Here is an 18,358-nt window from a genome sequence, read left to right as displayed (position 1 = left end):
TATATATATATATATATATATATATATATATATATATATGAAATTCTTGACTTGGTGGAACTAGCTGTAAATATACTCCTCCCCTCTTAACCACGCCCCCAACCACGCCCCTGCCCCACCCCCCACCTCCCGAAATCGGAGGTCTCAAGGTTGGCAAGTATGATTTATATATGTATACAGTACACACACACACACACACACACAAATACATATATATATGTATCTCATCCATCCATTTTCTACTGCTTATTCCCTTTTGGGGTCGCGGGGGGGGGCTGGTGCCTATTTCAGCTACAATCGGGCGAAGACGGTGCACACCCTGGACAAGTCGCCACCTCATCGCAGGGCCAACACAGATACACACACACACATATATATATATATATTTTTTTTCTTTTATTGTATATATATATATTTTTTTCTTTTTTTTTCTTTTATTTTATAAATAATACATCGAGAGGAGCCAGATGAGGTGGTTCGGGCATCTGGTCAGGATGCCACCCGAACGCCTCCCTAGGTAGGTGTTTAGGGCACGTCCAACCGGTAGGAGGCCACGGGGAAGACCCAGGACACGTTGGGAAGACTATGTCTCCCGGCGGGCTTGGGAACGCCTCGGGATCCCCTGGGAGGAGATGGACGAAGTGGCTGGGGAGAGGGAAGTCTGGGCTTCCCTGCTTAGGCTGCTGCACCCGCGACCCGACCTTAGATAAGCGAAAGATGGATGGATGGATGGATGGATATCTATATATTTATTTATTAAAATTTAAAAAAGGAAATCCAAATGCTGCTGCTGTTTCCTTTGACTATTTGTCGAGTCCGGTTGCCAGTCATGTGGGCTTTTGCCCACACTGTACCTGCATGTGCATAAAACGGTTCCCAAACGAGTTGCTCACAACTACGCTGCAGTTAAATGAGCCGTTCAAACCACTCGGTTCGTTCGTGAACGTCACACCATCGGACGTCACCCAACCAGGAAGAACCGCAGCACGCTTGACATCTCATGACGAGCGTGCAACACATTTTCAGCTGCGCTCGCCGGTAATTTGACTTTCATTTTTGTTTAACATGTCGGCGAGTTTACATGAATTAAATTTAACTCTCTGAAAGTATTAGTTCATGTAATGACGTCAACGTCTTGCCGATACCTTGCCAGTAGAGCGGCTAACTTGTTAGCATTAAACCACAGAGCTTTTCGAGCAGCCAGACTCCTCTGTGAAAAGTTGATGTTTTAATCTTTTTCCGGTGTTTACTTGCTTGCAGACAAATAAGAGCATTTATTCAATCTTTATACAAAGCTGTATCATGATGCAAATATTTTGGCGTTAGTTTTGGTTAGTTTCATGTTATTTATTTTATGGTTTATTTTGTTATAGATATGTACTTTACATTAAATACAATGTATATCCATCCATCCATTTTTTACCGCTTGTCCTGTTCGGGGTCGCTGGAGCCTATCTCAGCTGCATTCGGGCGGAAGGCGGCGTACACCCTGGACAAGTCGTTACTTTATCACAGGGCCAACACAGATAGACAGACAACATTCACACTCACATTCACACATTAGGGCCAATTTAGTGTTGCCAATCAACCAATTCCCAGGTGGGTGTTTTTTGGCGGTGGGAGGAAACCCACGCAGAAAGATCCTGAACCTGGGATTGAACCCAGGACAACTCAGGACCTTCGTATTGTGAGGCACATTCACTAACCCCTGGTCCAACGTGCTGCCCTACGCAATGTATAGTTTACATTAAATGACATGAGTTTTACCTGGAGTTTTAAGGGTGTAAGGAATAATAGATATATTGGTTTATATTCACAAGATTAAATTACAATGTAGTTAAATCTTAGAAAACCAAACTTCCAAAGCACTACATTGATTTGTGCTTTGCAAGTTTGAAAACAGTGGATTTTAAAAATGGCAGACTTGATGTGAAGTTTAAGACTTTTAAGTTGCCTTCCGCCCGAATGCAGCTGAGATTGGCTGCAGACCCTCCCCCTGCCACCCCCGATGGGGACAAGCGGTAGGAAATAGATGGATGATCAGGGCGTCAAACGTTACTCAGCAAAACAATGGGGCGGATACCTACGCTGGCCGAGAAAGGTCACAAGAAATGCAAACGTGACGCGACACGGCACAACAACTTTCAGCTACAGCACGATTGCAAAAGCCAAAAAACAACAACATAAAGCCACAACACAAAGGACGTGACGGACACAACAGGAGCCACAGCGGAGCAAGTGGACAAGGCAGAAGGTTGAAAACAATGTAAGGAACTTAGTGAATTATTGAAAAAGTTAAAAAAAAGTTTTCTATGACTAAATCGACTTACTTTTCCAACTTCATTCATTTACACCGTTTTCAACTTTCCGCCTAAGGAAGTTAGTGAGTTGCCGAAACTTGTCCCGCTGTCATTTCCGTTGCATCTTTCTATTGTTGTGTTGTGGCTTATTGTTGTTGGGTTGTGGCGTTTGTATTTGTTGTGACTTTTGCAATCATGCTTGAGGTAAAAGTTGTTGCGTTACGGCTTTATGTTGTTGTTTCGTGGCATTTGCGGTGTCTTTTCTCTGCTACAGTAGCTGTTTATTAAGATAATAGTAGCGGGTCAAACCACTGCTCTTTTAGCGGGGTGTATAATATAGCCAAGAGTCATAGATGCATGGCATTCTGGGTAAGTGTTACGTTGCGTGTGTTACAGAGCCAATGTTCCCCCGAAATGTGTTTGTCATTCTTGTTTGGTGTGGGTTCACAGAGTGTGGCGCATATTAGTAAGAGTTTTAAAGTTGTTTTATATCACAACCATCAGTGTGATCTGTATGGCTGTGGAACAAGACCCCTGGTTTACACATAGTAAGAGCAAAAAAAAACTTCACCACCATTTACAAAAAGACGACAGGATAAGCGCCACTCGTGACGTCACGAATTTGACCAGTCGGTAAAAGTAAGCATGCGCTAATTAATTTGGTGAGCAAGTTTGATCCGGCAGTAATTCAAGGCAGGCGCATATTACATGCCCGGCGGCAATTCAAGGAAATACGTTAATTGATGTTTACTTGATTGTTTGTATCCATAATTAACTTGTAAATTATTCCCTTATAAGAAATAACAGGAATTTAGGAAATTCCACCTGCGTTGCATAAGATCCAGTATTTATTTAACAGTCACTTTTGCTGAACAATTACTGATTTCAGTTCACTGAATTGTTCTAAATAAACTAAAATCCCCACCTGAACAACATGAAATTATGATTGGAATTGAACCTTTTTTGAAATGAATCGTTAAACCCCTAGGAGTTTTGTATTGGAGGACTGAGCATGAGATGTGTTGCTGCTACAGGATGAATTAACCTGCCCTGATGGCGGACAGGCTGACCTTCAGCAACATCATCGCCTTGGCCCCCATGGTCCGAGTGGGCACGCTGCCCATGAGGCTGTTGGCGCTGGACTACGGAGCTGATGTTGTCTATAGCGAGGTAAGGGAGGAGCCAACGGGTTTGAGAGGGTTTCATGAGCGATGACGCTGTCGTTGTCTTCCAGGAGCTGATTGACATCAAGATGGCGCAGTGTCAGCGGGTGCACAACGGTGAGCACACTCAGACTACAAAAATAAATACTAACAATAACGACGGGTGGTGCTGGGCAGGGGCGAGGGTATCAGGAATTGTGCGTGATGCTTGCATGCGTGTGTTCGTCAGATGTCCTGCAGACGGTGGATTTTGTGGCGCCGGATGATCGCGTGATGTTCCGGACCTGTGAGAAGGAGAAGCACCGAGTGGTCTTCCAGATGGTAAGACGTGCGAACCGCACAGCGCACGCATCGTCTACATTCACCTGCATCATCTTTGGCTCTGTTGCAGGGGACCGCTGACCCGGACCGAGCGCTGACTGTGGCCCGGCTTGTGTGAGTTTTACCAAATACAGTGGACCCTTGATTTACGAACATAACTGGTTCTTGACCAAGGTGTGTAAATAGAAAAGTTTGTGTATAGAAGAAAATGTATCCATAAAAACGAGGTATACATGAATAATCGGTTGCAGCCTCTTCAAAAGTCCACATTTTAGTGTTTTGTTCACTTTGAACACAATATAAAGTGTTATACAGTACTGTATATCAAACAACTTTCTATTAAATAACAATCCAAAACAGGAACAACAACAAGCTCTGCCAACATGTGCAGACACACAAACGTCTTTCTCGTGCCCTCACAAATGATCAGAAACCGCCAAAATCGTTAACTTTACCAATCACATTGCTACAAGAATAAACATATAAAAAAGTAAAATACACTTATATTAACATCAACAAAGGAGGAGCTGACTAGAAAGGAACAAACCGAGGGGGTTGGAAGAGAGGCCGTGTGCAAGGATGGGAATTGATTAATTTTTTTCGGTTCCAATTTCCACTTTTATTTATTCTTAAGGATACAGAAACTCCAGGGCCCTATTCGGACTTTATCAATAAATTCTCAGAGTTCGTTGCTGATCTAGTGACACACGCCGATAATATAATCATAATGGGGGACTTTAATATCCATATGAATACCCCATCGGACCCACCGTGCGTAGCGCTCCAGACTATAATTGATAGCTGTGGTCTCACACAAATAATAAATGAACCCACGCATCGCAACGGTAATACGATAGACCTAGTGCTTGTCAGGGGTATCACCGTTTCCAAAGTTACGATACTCCCGTATACTAAAGTATTGTCCGATCATTACCTTATAAAATTCGAGGTTCAGACGCATGTTCGTCAAACTAATAATAATAATAACTGCTATAGCAGCCGCAACATTAATACGGCCACAACGACAACTCTTGCTGACCTACTGCCCTCGGTAATGGCACCATTCTCAAAGTATGTGGGCTCTATTGATAACCTCACTAACAACTTTAACGACGCCCTGCGCGAAACCATTGATAACATAGCACCGCTAAAGTTAAAAAAGGCTCCAAAAAAGCGTACTCCGTGGTTTTCAGAAGAAACTAGAGCTCAGAAATTATTATGTAGAAAGCTGGAACGCAAATGGCGCACGACTAAACTTGAGGTGCACCATCAAGCCTGGAGTGATAGTTTAATAACTTATAAACGCATGCTTACCTTAGCTAAAGCTAAATATTACTCAAATCTCATCCACCGTAATAAAAACGATCCTAAATTTTTGTTTAGTACGGTAGCATCGCTAACCCAACAAGGGACTCCTTCCAGTAGCTCCACCCACTCAGCTGATGACTTTATGCAATTCTTTAGTAAGAAAATTGAAGTCATTAGAAAGGAGATTAAAGACAATGCGTCCCAGCTACAACGGGGTTCTATTAACACTGACACGATTGTATATACGGCGGATACTGCCCTCCAAAATAGTTTCTCTCGTTTTGAGGAAATAACATTCGAGGAATTGTTACAATGTGTAAATGGAATAAAACAAACAACATGTTTACTTGACCCTCTTCCTGGGAAACTGATCAAGGAGCTCTTTGTATTATTAGGTCCATCAGTGCTAAATATTATAAACTTATCACTTTCCTTGGGCACTGTTCCCCTAGCATTCAAAAAAGCGGTTATTCATCCTCTTCTTAAAAGACCTAACCTCGATCCTGACCTCACGGTAAACCACCGACCGGTGTCTCACCTTCCCTTTATTTCAAAAATCCTCGAAAAAATTGTTGCGGAGCAGTTAAATGAACACTTAGCGTCTAACAATCTATGTGAAACCTTTCAATCCGGTTTCAGGGCAAATCACTCCACGGAGACAGCCCTCGCAAAAATGACAAATGATCTATTGCTAATGATGGATTCTGACTCGTCATCTATGTTGCTGCTCCTCGATCTTAGCGCTGCTTTCGATACCGTCGATCATAATATTTTAGTAAAACGTATCAAAACACGAATTGGCATGTCAGACTTAGCCCTGTCTTGGTTTAACTCTTATCTTACTGATAGGATGCAGTGCGCCTCCCATAACAATGTGACCTCGGACTACGTTAAGGTAACGTGTGGAGTTCCCCAGGGTTCGGTCCTTGGCCCTGCACTCTTCAGCATCTATATGCTGCCGCTAGGTGACATCATACGCAAATACGGTGTTAGCTTTCACTGTTATGCTGATGACACCCAACTCTACATGCCCCTAAAGCTGACCAACACGCCGGATTGTAGTCAGCTGGAGGCGTGTCTTAATGAAATTAAACAATGGATGTCCGCTAACTTTTTGCAACTTAACGCCAAAAAAACGGAAATGCTGATTATCGGTCCTGCTAGACACCGACCTCTATTTAATAATACAACTCTAACATTTGACAACCAAACAATTAAACAAGGCGACTCGGTAAAGAATCTGGGTGTTATCTTTGACCCAACTCTCTCCTTTGAGTCACACATTAAAAGCGTTACTAAAACGGCCTTCTTTCATCTCCGTAATATCGCTAAAATTCACTCCATTCTGTCCACTAAAGACGCTGAGATCATTATCCATGCGTTTGTTACGTCTCGCCTCGACTACTGTAACGTATTATTTTCGGGTCTCCCCATGTCTAGCATTAAAAGATTACAGTTGGTACAAAATGCGGCTGCTAAACTTTTGACAAGAACAAGAAAGTTTGATCACATTACGCCTATACTGGCTCACCTGCACTGGCTTCCTGTGCACTTAAGATGTGACTTTAAGGTTTTACTACTTACGTATAAAATACTACACGGTCTAGCTCCATCCTATCTTGCCGATTGTATTGTACCATATGTCCCGGCAAGAAATCTGCGTTCAAAAGACTCCGGCTTATTAGTGATTCCTAAAGCCCAAAAAAAGTCTGCGGGCTATAGAGCTTTTTCATTTCGGGCTCCAGTACTCTGGAATGCCCTCCCAGTAACAGTTCGAGATGCCACCTCAGTAGAAGCATTTAAGGCTTACCTTAAAACTCATTTGTATACTCTAGCCTTTAAATAGACTCCCTTTTTAGACCAGTTGATCTGCCGTTTCTTTTCTTTTTCTCCTATGTCCCACTCTCCCTTGTGGAGGGGGTCCGGTCCGATCCGGTGGCCATGTACTGCTCGCCTGTGTATCGGCTGGGGACATCTCTGCGCTGCTGATCCGCCTCCGATTGGGATGTTTTCCTGCTGGCTCCGCTGTGAACGGGACTCTCGCTGCTGTGTTGGATCCGCTTTGGACTGGACTCTTGCGACTGTGTTGGATCCATTATGGATTGAACTTTCACAGTATCATGTTAGACCCGCTCGACATCCATTGCTTTCCTCCTCTCCAAGGTTCTCATAGTCATCATTGTCACCGACGTCCCACTGGGTGTGAGTTTTCCCTGCCCTTATGTGGGCCTACCGAGGATGTCGTAGTGGTTCGTGTTGTGGTTTGTGCAGCCCTTTGAGACACTTGTGATTTAGGGCTATATAAGTAAACATTGATTGATTGATACGGTTCTTTATCGGTTCACTTATCGATTCTCATTTGGGAGAAATACAACAAGCGGTAGAAGATGGATGGATGGATGGATGGATAGAACAAAAAGGTCGATTAGCATCAATTGTGTTTAGTTTAGAGGTAACATGGCCTTATTAAGCTTACAGGGAAGTCTTAAGAGGCACACACAAAAAAGTAACTTTTTTGAAAATAAATATGAGAAATAAATATTCTTCAGTGGAATTTACACACAAATATAACATTTAGTACAGGGGTCACCAACGTGGTGCCTGCGGTCACCAGGTCACCCGTAAGGACCAGATGAGTAGCCCACTGGCCTGTTCTAAAAATAGCTCAAATAGCAGCACTTACCAGTGAGCTGCCTCTATTTTTAAGTTCTATTTATTTACTAGCAAGCTGGTCTCGCTTTGCTCGACATTTTTAATTCTAAGAGAGACAAAACTCAAATAGAATTTGAAAATCCAAGAAAATATTTTAAAGACTTGGTCTTCACTTGTTTAAATAAATTCATTTATTTGTTCACTTTACTTCTTATAACTTTCAGAAAGACAATTTTAGAGACAAAATACAACCTTAAAAAGGATTTTAGGTTTTTAAACACATATACCTTTTTAACTTTTAAATTCCTTCCTCTTCTTTCCTGACAATTTAAATCAATGTTCAAGTATTTTTTTTTTATTTGTAAAGAATAATAAATACATTTTAATTTAATTCTTCATCTTAGCTTCTGTTTTTTCGACGAAGAATATTTGTGAAATATTTCTTCATATTCTGGCAAATCTAGAAAATCTTTAGAATCAAATTTAAATCTTATTTCAAAGTCTTCTGAATTTCTTTTAAAATGTTTGTTCTGGAAAATCTCGAAGGAATAATGATTTGACTTTGTTAGAAATATAGCTTAGTCCAATTTGTTATATATTCTAACAAAATGCAGATTGGATTTTAACCTATTTAAAACATGTCATCAAAATTCTAAAATTAATCTTAATCAGGAAAAATTACTAATGATGTTCCATAAATATATATTTTTAATTTTTTTCAAAAATATTAGAATTAACTAGTTTTTCTCCTATTTTTTCAGTTGAATTTAGAATTTTAAAGAGTCGAAATCGAAGATAAACTATGTTTCAAAATTGTATTTATTTTTTTTCCTTTTTTCTCCTCTTTTAAACCGTTCAATTAAGTGTTTTTTTCATCATTTATTCTCTACAAAAACCCTTCCGTAAAAGGAAAAAAAATGTACGACGGAATGACAGACAGAAATACCCATTTTTTTAATATACATACAGTATATAGATTTATTTATTAAAGGTAAACTGAACAAATTGGCTATTTCTGGCAATTTTTTTAAGTGTGTATCAAACTGGTAGCCCTTCGCATTGATCAGTAGCCAAGAAGTAGCTCTTGGTTTCAAAAAGGTTGGTGACCCCTGATTTAGTATCAATCAATCAATTGAATAAAAGTTTATTTACACAGATGCCTTAAATGGCTGCACAAACCACGACAACATCCTTGGCTTTGGTCCCACATTAGAGCAAGAAAAATTTCAACCCAATGGGAGCAATGAGAAACCTTGGAAGGGACTGCAGATGTGGGAGAACCCCGCCCCCCAATTTGCTTTGTCGATTTTTCCATAATTGTCGCCACAATAATGTGCTCCTTGCAAATAGTCCCCACCTCCTCCTTTCCATGCTGGTCTGCAGTCTTTTTGGGACGTGCATTGACTTAGCAAAATGGACAAAAATTGTCAAAAGGGAAAAAAACTCAGATAAGCCAAACACGCTGAGAAGTGACTAGTAGTGTACTGAGCAGCAAGTGATGTGGAGGGCTCCGCCTTTCCAAAAATGCTGCTCCCTGCGGCACGAAATGGCCGCAGGCGGAACACAAATGACTCAATGAAGCGTTCACACACTAAAAGTTCGTAAAATGGAATAGCAGGCAAATAAATGGGTTGGTAAATTGAGATTCCAATGTAGTCTGCATGCATAAACGACACAACAGTGTTCATGAGTCGATAAACTTAACTTGTGTCTGTTGCAGGGAGAAAGACGTGGCCGCCATTGACGTCAACATGGGTTGTCCGAAAGAGTATTCCACTAAGGTCAGTGTCCCCTCTGTGGCCCACTTGTCACTGACCTTTGATCTGTAGCTGACCTCTGACCTGTGCTGCAGGGCGGGATGGGCGCTGCGCTTCTATCCGATCCTGACAAGATCAACGCGGTGAGTGTTTGTCAAGTAAACGCTTCGCTGGATGTCAATGTCCTAACTCTGTGTCCAACATCATTCCTTGTAGATTCTGGGGAAGCTCGTTGCAGGGGTTTCTGTGCCTGTGACGTGTAAGATCCGAATCCTGCCTTCGGTAAGACGCCAACCCTCCGCCACACTTGTTGTTCCACTGAGGGCCACAGACTGACAAATCAAAGTATGTAGGGGCCATTTTGGTAGTTTTACCCTTTAAAACTAGCACAACATATACTGTAGATTGTTTTCAAAGAACTACAGAATGTAATATCGTGTGAACGCTAAAGAGCAAAAGCCAAACTGAAATGGTAGCAGTTAGCATGCACGCCAGATAGCATCAACTAAAAAAAAAAAGAGCAAAGTTAGCTAAAAAGCAAGGATGCTAACACTACTATGCTAACATGTTAACAACAGTTTGCTTAGTTATAATCAGTGAAATACAAAAAAATATGACTGAGGTGTATATCTGCTGAATCAGCAAAAAAAATCTAGCATGCTAAAATGCTAAATGTAACATACGTTAAGTACCAAAATACATTACTGTGAGGTTTGTACCTGATGATTTTTTTTTTAAATGCTAGCCTGCCAACATTAACATCTATCAAGTACCAACATATGATTGTGGTATTATACAGTACCTACAACATTCACACAAAAAAAACCCTAGTCTGGTAATGTTAGCACGTGAAAAAGCTTGCATGCTAACATCAGAATGCTAGCGGTTGTGCAGCAGGCCATTAAATAACTAAGCATATGTTGCAAATGTCCCCGGGCTGCATTCTGGACACTGCTGTTGTACATCTTATTCACGCGTCACCTTGTGTGCACTCTTCTAGATGGAGGAGACCCTATCCCTGGTGCGGCGGATCGAGAAGACTGGCGTTGCTGCTATCGCCGTCCATGGCAGGTAAGCTACCTCTGTCGCCATGGCAACACTGATTGCGCTTTAAGCAGAGAGTGTATTGCAAAGGTGTGTGATTGTCGAAAATTGGCGTGTTTTCTACAATTGTGTTTTAGTTGTTCGATTTCGAATATAAATTGAAGGTCCACAATTTTACATCATTTAAGTCGAAAAAAATGCTTTCAGTAAATCATACTGGGCTTTAAAATTATAACAAATCGCGATGTGTTTGATAAAACGTTCGATAATTGTATTTTCTTCTTTGTCGGAAGAAACCGGAAGTTGCGAAACAAAGTCGGTTGCATGAACAAAGGTACTCGCTCTCTGGTAACCGATCAACACAGGAGGTGATAAATGGGAGTGACAGGCTCACAGCCAATCAGGTAACAGTATCAACCATCACGCCTGGGTGTGTCATTTTGTACTCTCCTGCATGGAGTGAGAACAGAAAGTAAAAATGAAGAGATTGTGGATAAAACAGGAAAAGTCACCCGGACAGTATGGTAGATTTATGCCCGAATGCAGCTGAGATAGGGTCCAGCGACCCCGAAAAGGACAAGCGGTAGGAAATGGATGGATGGGTGTACTTCTAACATATATAATGTAACTCTGCAGTTGTCCAAAATGTTAGATGGTATATATCACATACAACAACGTAACATTGGGGAGTGGGACAGGACGACTCAGTGTTAGTAAAACTAGCATTGCTATCTGAGCTTCATGCTACATTCAATGTGGCCCGCCACGTTATTTAAAGTGTCACCTTAATTGAGGTGGCCTGCTGCGTCATTTAAACTGACCCACAACATCATTTAATAAGGCCACCGCGTCTTGCAGCTCGTTCCAAGCGACCTGCCACTCTTTCAATGTGGCCTGCCACCTGGTTCAGTGCAGTCTTCCACCTCGTTCCACGCGGCCTGCCACATCTTTCAGTGTGGTATGTCACATCTTTCAATGTGGTCTACCACATCTTCCACATAGTTTAATGTGGTTTTCCACATCGTTCAATGTGATCTTGCACGTCGTTTTATTTGGCCTGCCTTGTCATTCAAGATGGTCCGCCACCTCATTTTATGTGGCATGCTATGTTATTCACTGCTATTCAAATTGACCCTCTGAGGGCAGCCAGTATTGCGATTTGGCCCACGATAGAAACGAGTTTGACAGCCGTGTTCTAGGGCAGTGGTTCTCAAATGGGGGTACGCGTACTCCTGGGGGTACTTGAAGGTATGCCAAGGGGTACGGGAGATTTTTTTTAATATTCTAAAAATAGCAACAATTTAAAATTCCTTTATAAATATATTTATTTAATAATACTTCAACAAAATATGAATGTAAGTTCATAAACTGTGAAAATAAATGCAACAATGCAATATTCAGTGTTGACAGCTAGATTTTTTGTGGACATGTTCCATAAATATTGATGTTAAAGATTTATTTGGGCTTCACGGTGGCAGAGGGGTTAGTGCGTCTGCCTCACAATACGAAGGTCCTGCAGTCCTGGGTTCAAATCCAGGCTCGGGATCTTTCTGTGTGGAGTTTGCATGTCCTCCCCGTGAATGCGTGGGTTCCCTTCCGGGTACTCCGGCTTCCTCCCACTTCCAAAGACATGCACCTGGGGATAGGTTGATTGGCTACACTAAATTGGCCCTAGTGTGTGAATGTGAGTGTGAATGTTGTCTGTCTATCTGTGTTGGCCCTGCAATGAGGTGGCGACTCGTCCAGGGTGTACCGCGCCTTCTGCCCGATTGTAGCTGAGATAGGCGCCAGCGTCCCCCGCGACCCCAAAAGGGAATAAGCGGTAGAAAATGGATGGATGGAAGATTTATTTTTTTGTGAAGAAATGTTTAGAATTAAGTTCATGAATCCAGATGGATCTCTATTACAATCCCCAAAGAGGGCACTTGAAGTTGATGATTCCTTCTATATTTAGAAATCTTTATTTATAATTGAATCACTTGTTTATTTTTCAAAAAGTTTTTAGTTATTTTTATATTTATTTTTCCAAATAGTTCAGGAAAGACCACTACAAATGAGCAATAATATTTTGCACTGTTATACAATTTAATAAATCAGAAATTGATGACATAGTGCTGTATTTTACTTTTTTATCTCTTTTTTTCAACCAGAAATGCTTTGCTCTGATTAGGGGGTACTTATATTTAAAACATTTTTCACAGGGGTACATCACTGAAAAAAGGTTGAGAACCACTGTTCTAGGGGCACACATTACTGTTAACATTTTGCATAATAGAGCACATCTGAGCCAGCCGTCCTCATGTGGTTGTCACGGCGACTGTGCAGGTTTAAGGAGGAGCGCCCCAGACACCCGGTCCACTGCGACTACATCCACGCCGTGGCTCGGGCTGTTTCTATTCCCGTCATCGCCAAGTAAGCCCCCGTCCTTCCACCTCCTCGCAGCATCACACCTGACATCATGATGATGGTTCCCTGCAGCGGAGGTTCCCTGGACCTGGTCAAGACCCACGCCGATATCGAGGCCTTCAGGGAGGCAACGGGGGCCTCATCTGTCATGTTGGCCCGCGCCGCCATGTGGAACCCGTCGGTGTTCAGCAGCGGGGGGCCGCGTTCTCTGGAGGAAGTCATGGACGAATACCTCAAATATGTGAGCTTGCAGCTACGCTGAAGACGTGTTGAGCTCATGCTAGAGATCCCTGTCGCCATGACAACATCTTTGCGGGTTGCAGGCCATCCGCTACGACAACCACGCCTTCAACACAAAGTACTGCCTGTGCCAGATGCTGAGGGACAAGGTGGAGTCTGTCTTGGGAAAAAAGGTGCAGGCGGCCCAGACCAACACTGAGCTCAGGTAACACACTCAGGTGATATAACACACACAAGGGAGACAGCTCCTAGTCAACTACAGAACATGTCAGAAGTGCTGCCATTTGCATTCTAAAATACTATTTATTGAAAAAGCGTATTAAAAGGGCAAACGGGTGAAATGTAGCGAGAATAAGTTGCAATGTTGACTCTAATAACACAAAGCCACGCAGGCTATTTCATTCATTGAAACTGTCATTGCTCAAAAATAATAAAAATAACTAAAAATCAATGGCGGTTATGACTTATTGACCTGCTTGTATTCCGTCACGTGACGTTTTCCCGGAAGTGAAACCCAGTGTCTGTTGTAGAGCAAGTAGCGCACAAACTATACAAAAGAGGCTTAAATCTTCCTTTAAAAAATCTAGCTAGGCTATGCAGTAGGTCTCTATAGTTTATCACAAAAACATTTGTCAAGTGATATCAAGGATTATACGTCGGCCTCATTCCCAGACATATCAAATTATTGTGAAAACAGATAAAAAGTGTGGAGATCTACAACTTCTTTGTGTGTGGCTGGGTCAAAGACATTGGTATCAAGACTCTCCTGGATAAATGTGCATAGTTTTTGCTTGGGTAAGGTTGCATTTAATGATTTAACGTCTTAAGCCATGTTAGTTGCTGTTGCATGCGCTGTTTACGAATAGCGTGTTTTTCCCTGTCTTTATGAAAATATAATTATACATGTCAACATTATGTATGTGATGAAAGATTAATTTACAATTGTTGTCTTTGGTAAAAACTTAACTCTTTTAGGTTTTGCTGACATTTGATTTATTTTATTTAGACACACCGAGTTGGTGCTTTTGTAAACACCTGTAGCAAACGTGTATTTAAGACACACAAATAATATCAAGATTATACCTAATAATAATAATAAATAATAAACGTTAAAATTATATCAACCAAACCTTAATCGAAGTGGTCACTGCAAACTTGTACATTCCTTGACTCTGCTCCCTTGGACTGAAGAGTGAGCTGCATGCTTTTGTCGTTGTTTTAGACTTAGACAAACTTTAATGATCCACAAAGGAGATTGTTCCACACCGAAGCTCACTTACTAGAAAGGATAATGCACACAACGGCAAAAACAGAGGGCGAAAACAAAATGTATAAAGTAGACTGAAAATGTACCATAGTAGCAATATAACATATGTAATATTTACATATTATATATACAGTATATAATATATACTGATATATTATTATCTTGCACTCTTCCGCCATTTTTGATAACCTCTCGAAGAACTTTAAAGAAACGTTTATCCTTTCTGCAATTTGAACGGTTCGTACAGCTGAAAACAACACAAACATAGGGCGTTTTTTCTTCGGGAAAGGCTAAATGGCGCCGAGTACCCTTAGAGCTAGCTACCTAGCTTGACCACCACGCATACTAATGACCCGGACGTAAAATCAGTAAAATCCAAGCAATGACTTCACATCAAACATTTCACTTCGAAATATTTTGTGTGTTTTCATTAAAAAAAAAAAATATTTGTCAAAAAGGGCTTAAAAAACATAAAAACGAATAATTGACGGATAGATCTCAATTTGCCTTAAAAGTAAAAAACAAAACAAAAAAACATATGATCTATTTTTAACAATTTTATGGGTGGGGCCCTTTTGGATCCCTGACAATTTTAGTTTGTTTTTTTTTTACAACTGCCATTGCTCAAAATTAATAATGAATCAAAATAAATGTGGTTATGAATAATTGACCTATTGAAGGTTCCAATTACTTTACAAATATTCTACTTTAAAAATATTTTTAGGGGAAAATGTAATATTGTTGTTTTGGCCCAAAAAAAAAGGGTTTTATTCAACAAAAATCAGTTAAAAACATAAATAAAAAAAAACATTTTTCAACTTTATAGTGACAGATCTCAAGTTGATCTAAAAATTTAAGCGTTAAAAAAAAGCAAATTAACCGTTGACTTATTTTTTTATATTTTTATGACTTCCGGGTTCCCGGGACCAAACTTGAAGGGTAAAAAGGCAAAAAAATATCTATATAATATATTAGTATTGAAAATGGCCCCCGCATGCTTTAATTTTTCAGGCCCTCTGTGGCAAAAGTTTGGACACTCCTGAGTCAGACGACGAAGAAGTACTTTCTGTGGACTATAAAGTCACAAATAAACCAACTTCAACATGTCATAAAGCATTTTCCCAGTAGAGGAGAAGTGGTTACATCTGCAAAGACTCGACAGAACAGCAATCTAATTGTGGCACTCTTTTGTTTTGCAGCGAGGTGTACGGCCTGCAGGACTTGTACAAGCAGACGCAGGAGCAGTTTCAGGCCATACGGGACGCCAAGCTGGGCGGTGCCCAGCCGCAGCGCCTCATCATGGACGGCGACGTCACCACCATGGCGGTCAAGTTTGAACGGTCAGTTTGGGATCCTCCCCGTTTGACCGCGGTGAACGCCAAATTTCTCATGTCTCGCGGGCACGTGCTTTGCGGCAGGCGGGAGTATTCGCCCCAGATCACGCCGAAGATGGTCCTTCTGGAGTGGAGCCGCAGGGAGAAAGTGGACCAGCCGCAGTATCAGATGGTAAAAAGAGATGCAATATGTGAGAATGTCTCATTTTTGTCGCTGAATGTGTTCATTCCGCCTCCAGGTGCAACGGCCCCAGGATCGAGCCTTTCAGTCTACTGTGACTGTGGACAACAGGAAGTACAGACCTTCGCTGTGGTCAGTCAGGTTTTTGAATTTATTTTGACTGTATTTTCCGGACTATATACCGCACTGGTGTACAAGCCGCAACCACTAAATTTTAGAAGAAAACAATATGCCTCCATATATTAGCCGCACCGGACTATAGGCCGCAGATATATACGTTGTGAAATTAGTTATTTACACAGAAATATTTTATAAATGTTTATTTACATAACTTAATTGTTTCCAAAGGGTATCTGTAACACGGCAGTAAAACGGCTGATCAAACAAAACAGAAGTCCTCGTCATGGACACCACTAGCTGCAGAAGCTAATTCACCAATCAGCTAAGCAGACTCAATAACTCCACAGTGACGTCTTGGGGAATTTACTGAGGAATTTGTGAAACTGAAACAATCCAAAAAGAATACCGTTGTAAGTTAGTAATATTAACACAGACACCCGTTTATGTGTTAGCATATTAGCTAAGCTAATGCTGACAATGCCAGCTTGATGACAGTACGACAGCACATACAAATATGCATGAGAACTCACTTACATACATCACACATTGGACAGTTGAATAAGTAAGTGGAAAATTTTAAAACGTTGTTTGAAATGATGAATGGAGAATCTATACGAGTAGAAACGTTATGGATGGTTGGGAGACGTAACGGCAATTCCGATTGAAAGCTTAGGTCTAAACAAACTGCAGCACCTTCAGTGAGCGAAGTCATCCAAACGGTGGCGCCTTAGCGCAAACAATAACTTTTCAGTGCCTTTTATTATTATTATTTTTTACTGTTCAGCAAAGAAATATCTATGAATTTGCCGCACTGTTTTATAAACCGCAGGGTTTGAAGTGTAGGAAAATATAGCAGCTTATAGTCCGGAATTTGCGGTACTTCATTCTTATGTCCTCGTGTGTCGTCGCCTCCCGCCATTTTCCAGGGAGAAGTCGAAGAAGTTTGCCGAGCAGGCGGCCGCCGTCGTTTGCCTGCGAGCTCTCGGAGTTCCGGAGGGCCGTGTCGGGGAGGGAAACGGCGGCCTGGTGTGCAAGAGGAAGCGGGAGGAGAGGGCGAACGGCGGCGCAGAGGATGAGCTCAGGAAGAAACAACAGTTGGACGACAGCGGGAACAATGTGGCGGCGAATGGCAAGTTGAAAACGACACCTTTGTGAGGATGCTACAGGTGTTTGTGAACTGATGGAGCCAATGAAGTTTGGGTATAAACAGCTGCTGACATTTTATTTTGAAAAACTAATCTGGTACTTCCAGCATGCTGACTGGTTCCTTCTGCGGCCAACAGAGGGCAGGATTTCACTGTCAGGACATTTTTTCAGTTGTTTAGTCTGAAGACATTTGACATGTTTGTGCCTGCCAGAGCCTTCCTTTCTGTTTTAGTTGAACAATCATGTTTATCCTGCATGGAGCAGCAATTTTAAGTCGCCCAAATACACGTCAATCGATTTTTGGTCCAATTGCATTAATATTTTGAGTGAACATGTTTGTATTTGCTTTATATGTTTTGATTGTGTTTTCTCAGTTTGCAAACAAGAATACATGCTCATATCTTATCTATAAGCACAAGAGGCTAATATTCCAATATTATCAATAAACGTATTTCTGCTAATGACAAATTCTGACAAAAACAAGAAAGTTTGTATACTCTAGCCTTGAAATAGACCCCCCATTTAGACCAGTTGATCTGCCGTTTCTTTTGTTTTCTGCTCTGCCCCCCTCTCCCTTGTGTGTGTGGGGGAGGAAGGGCACAGGTCCGGTGGCCATGGATGAAGTGCTGGCTGTCCAAAGTCGGGACCCGGGGTGGACCGCTCGCCTGTGCATCGGTTGGGGACGTCTCTGGGCTGCTGACCTGTCTTGGCTCGGGATGGTCTCCTGCTGGCCCCACTATGGACCGGACTCTCACTATTATGTTAGGTCCGCTATGGATTGGACTTTCATAATATTTTCTTGGATCCACTCTGTCCATTGCACCGGTCTCCCTCTCCAAGGATTCTCATTGTCATCCCACTGGGTTGAGTTTTTCCTTGCCCTGATGTGGGATATGAATAAAGGATGTCTTTGTGGCTTGTGCAGCCCATGAGACGCTTTTTATTTATATAAATACACTGATTGATTGATGATTCTGCTAGCTCACAATCTACGGAGATTCAATGTTTCCTAATGTAATTTACCTTGAGTAATTTTTTTTATACTATTTGACTAACCAGACTTAAAGGGAAATTGCACTTATTTTGTAATGTTGCCTATCGTTTACAATCATGATAGAC

The 18,358-nt window shown here is 41.5% G+C and overlaps 1 protein-coding gene across 1 annotated transcript; it reads left to right on the top strand.

Moving 5' to 3' along the window:
• The first annotated feature begins 912 nt into the window (after positions 1–912).
• On the top strand, positions 913–18,168 carry dus2 (dihydrouridine synthase 2). The gene is made up of 16 exons (XM_061894549.1): positions 913–1,038; positions 3,289–3,470; positions 3,535–3,580; positions 3,693–3,784; positions 3,855–3,898; positions 9,465–9,525; positions 9,597–9,644; positions 9,718–9,783; positions 10,502–10,572; positions 12,871–12,957; positions 13,024–13,192; positions 13,275–13,396; positions 15,658–15,798; positions 15,877–15,964; positions 16,032–16,105; positions 17,020–18,168. The coding sequence occupies exons 2-16, from the start codon at positions 3,354–3,356 to the stop codon at positions 17,246–17,248; spliced, it is 1,455 nt and encodes a 484-aa protein (XP_061750533.1). The 5' UTR covers positions 913–1,038; positions 3,289–3,353; the 3' UTR covers positions 17,249–18,168.
• The last annotated feature ends 190 nt before the right edge of the window (positions 18,169–18,358 follow it).

Source organism: Nerophis ophidion, linkage group LG03 (assembly GCF_033978795.1).
Source record: "Nerophis ophidion isolate RoL-2023_Sa linkage group LG03, RoL_Noph_v1.0, whole genome shotgun sequence".
NCBI classification, from domain to species: Eukaryota; Metazoa; Chordata; class Actinopteri; order Syngnathiformes; family Syngnathidae; genus Nerophis; species Nerophis ophidion.
This window is presented reverse-complemented; position numbering and strand designations above follow the sequence as displayed.

Excerpts from the sequence above, each read along its gene's own strand:
- dus2 (XM_061894549.1), top strand. The coding sequence starts at position 3,354 with ATGGCGGACAGGCTGACCTTCAGCAACATCATCGCCTTGGCCCCCATG. Across the intron at positions 12,958-13,023 it reads TCTATTCCCGTCATCGCCAA|CGGAGGTTCCCTGGACCTGG; the intron begins GTAAGCCCCCGT and ends GGTTCCCTGCAG. Across the intron at positions 16,106-17,019 it reads AAGTACAGACCTTCGCTGTG|GGAGAAGTCGAAGAAGTTTG; the intron begins GTCAGTCAGGTT and ends GCCATTTTCCAG.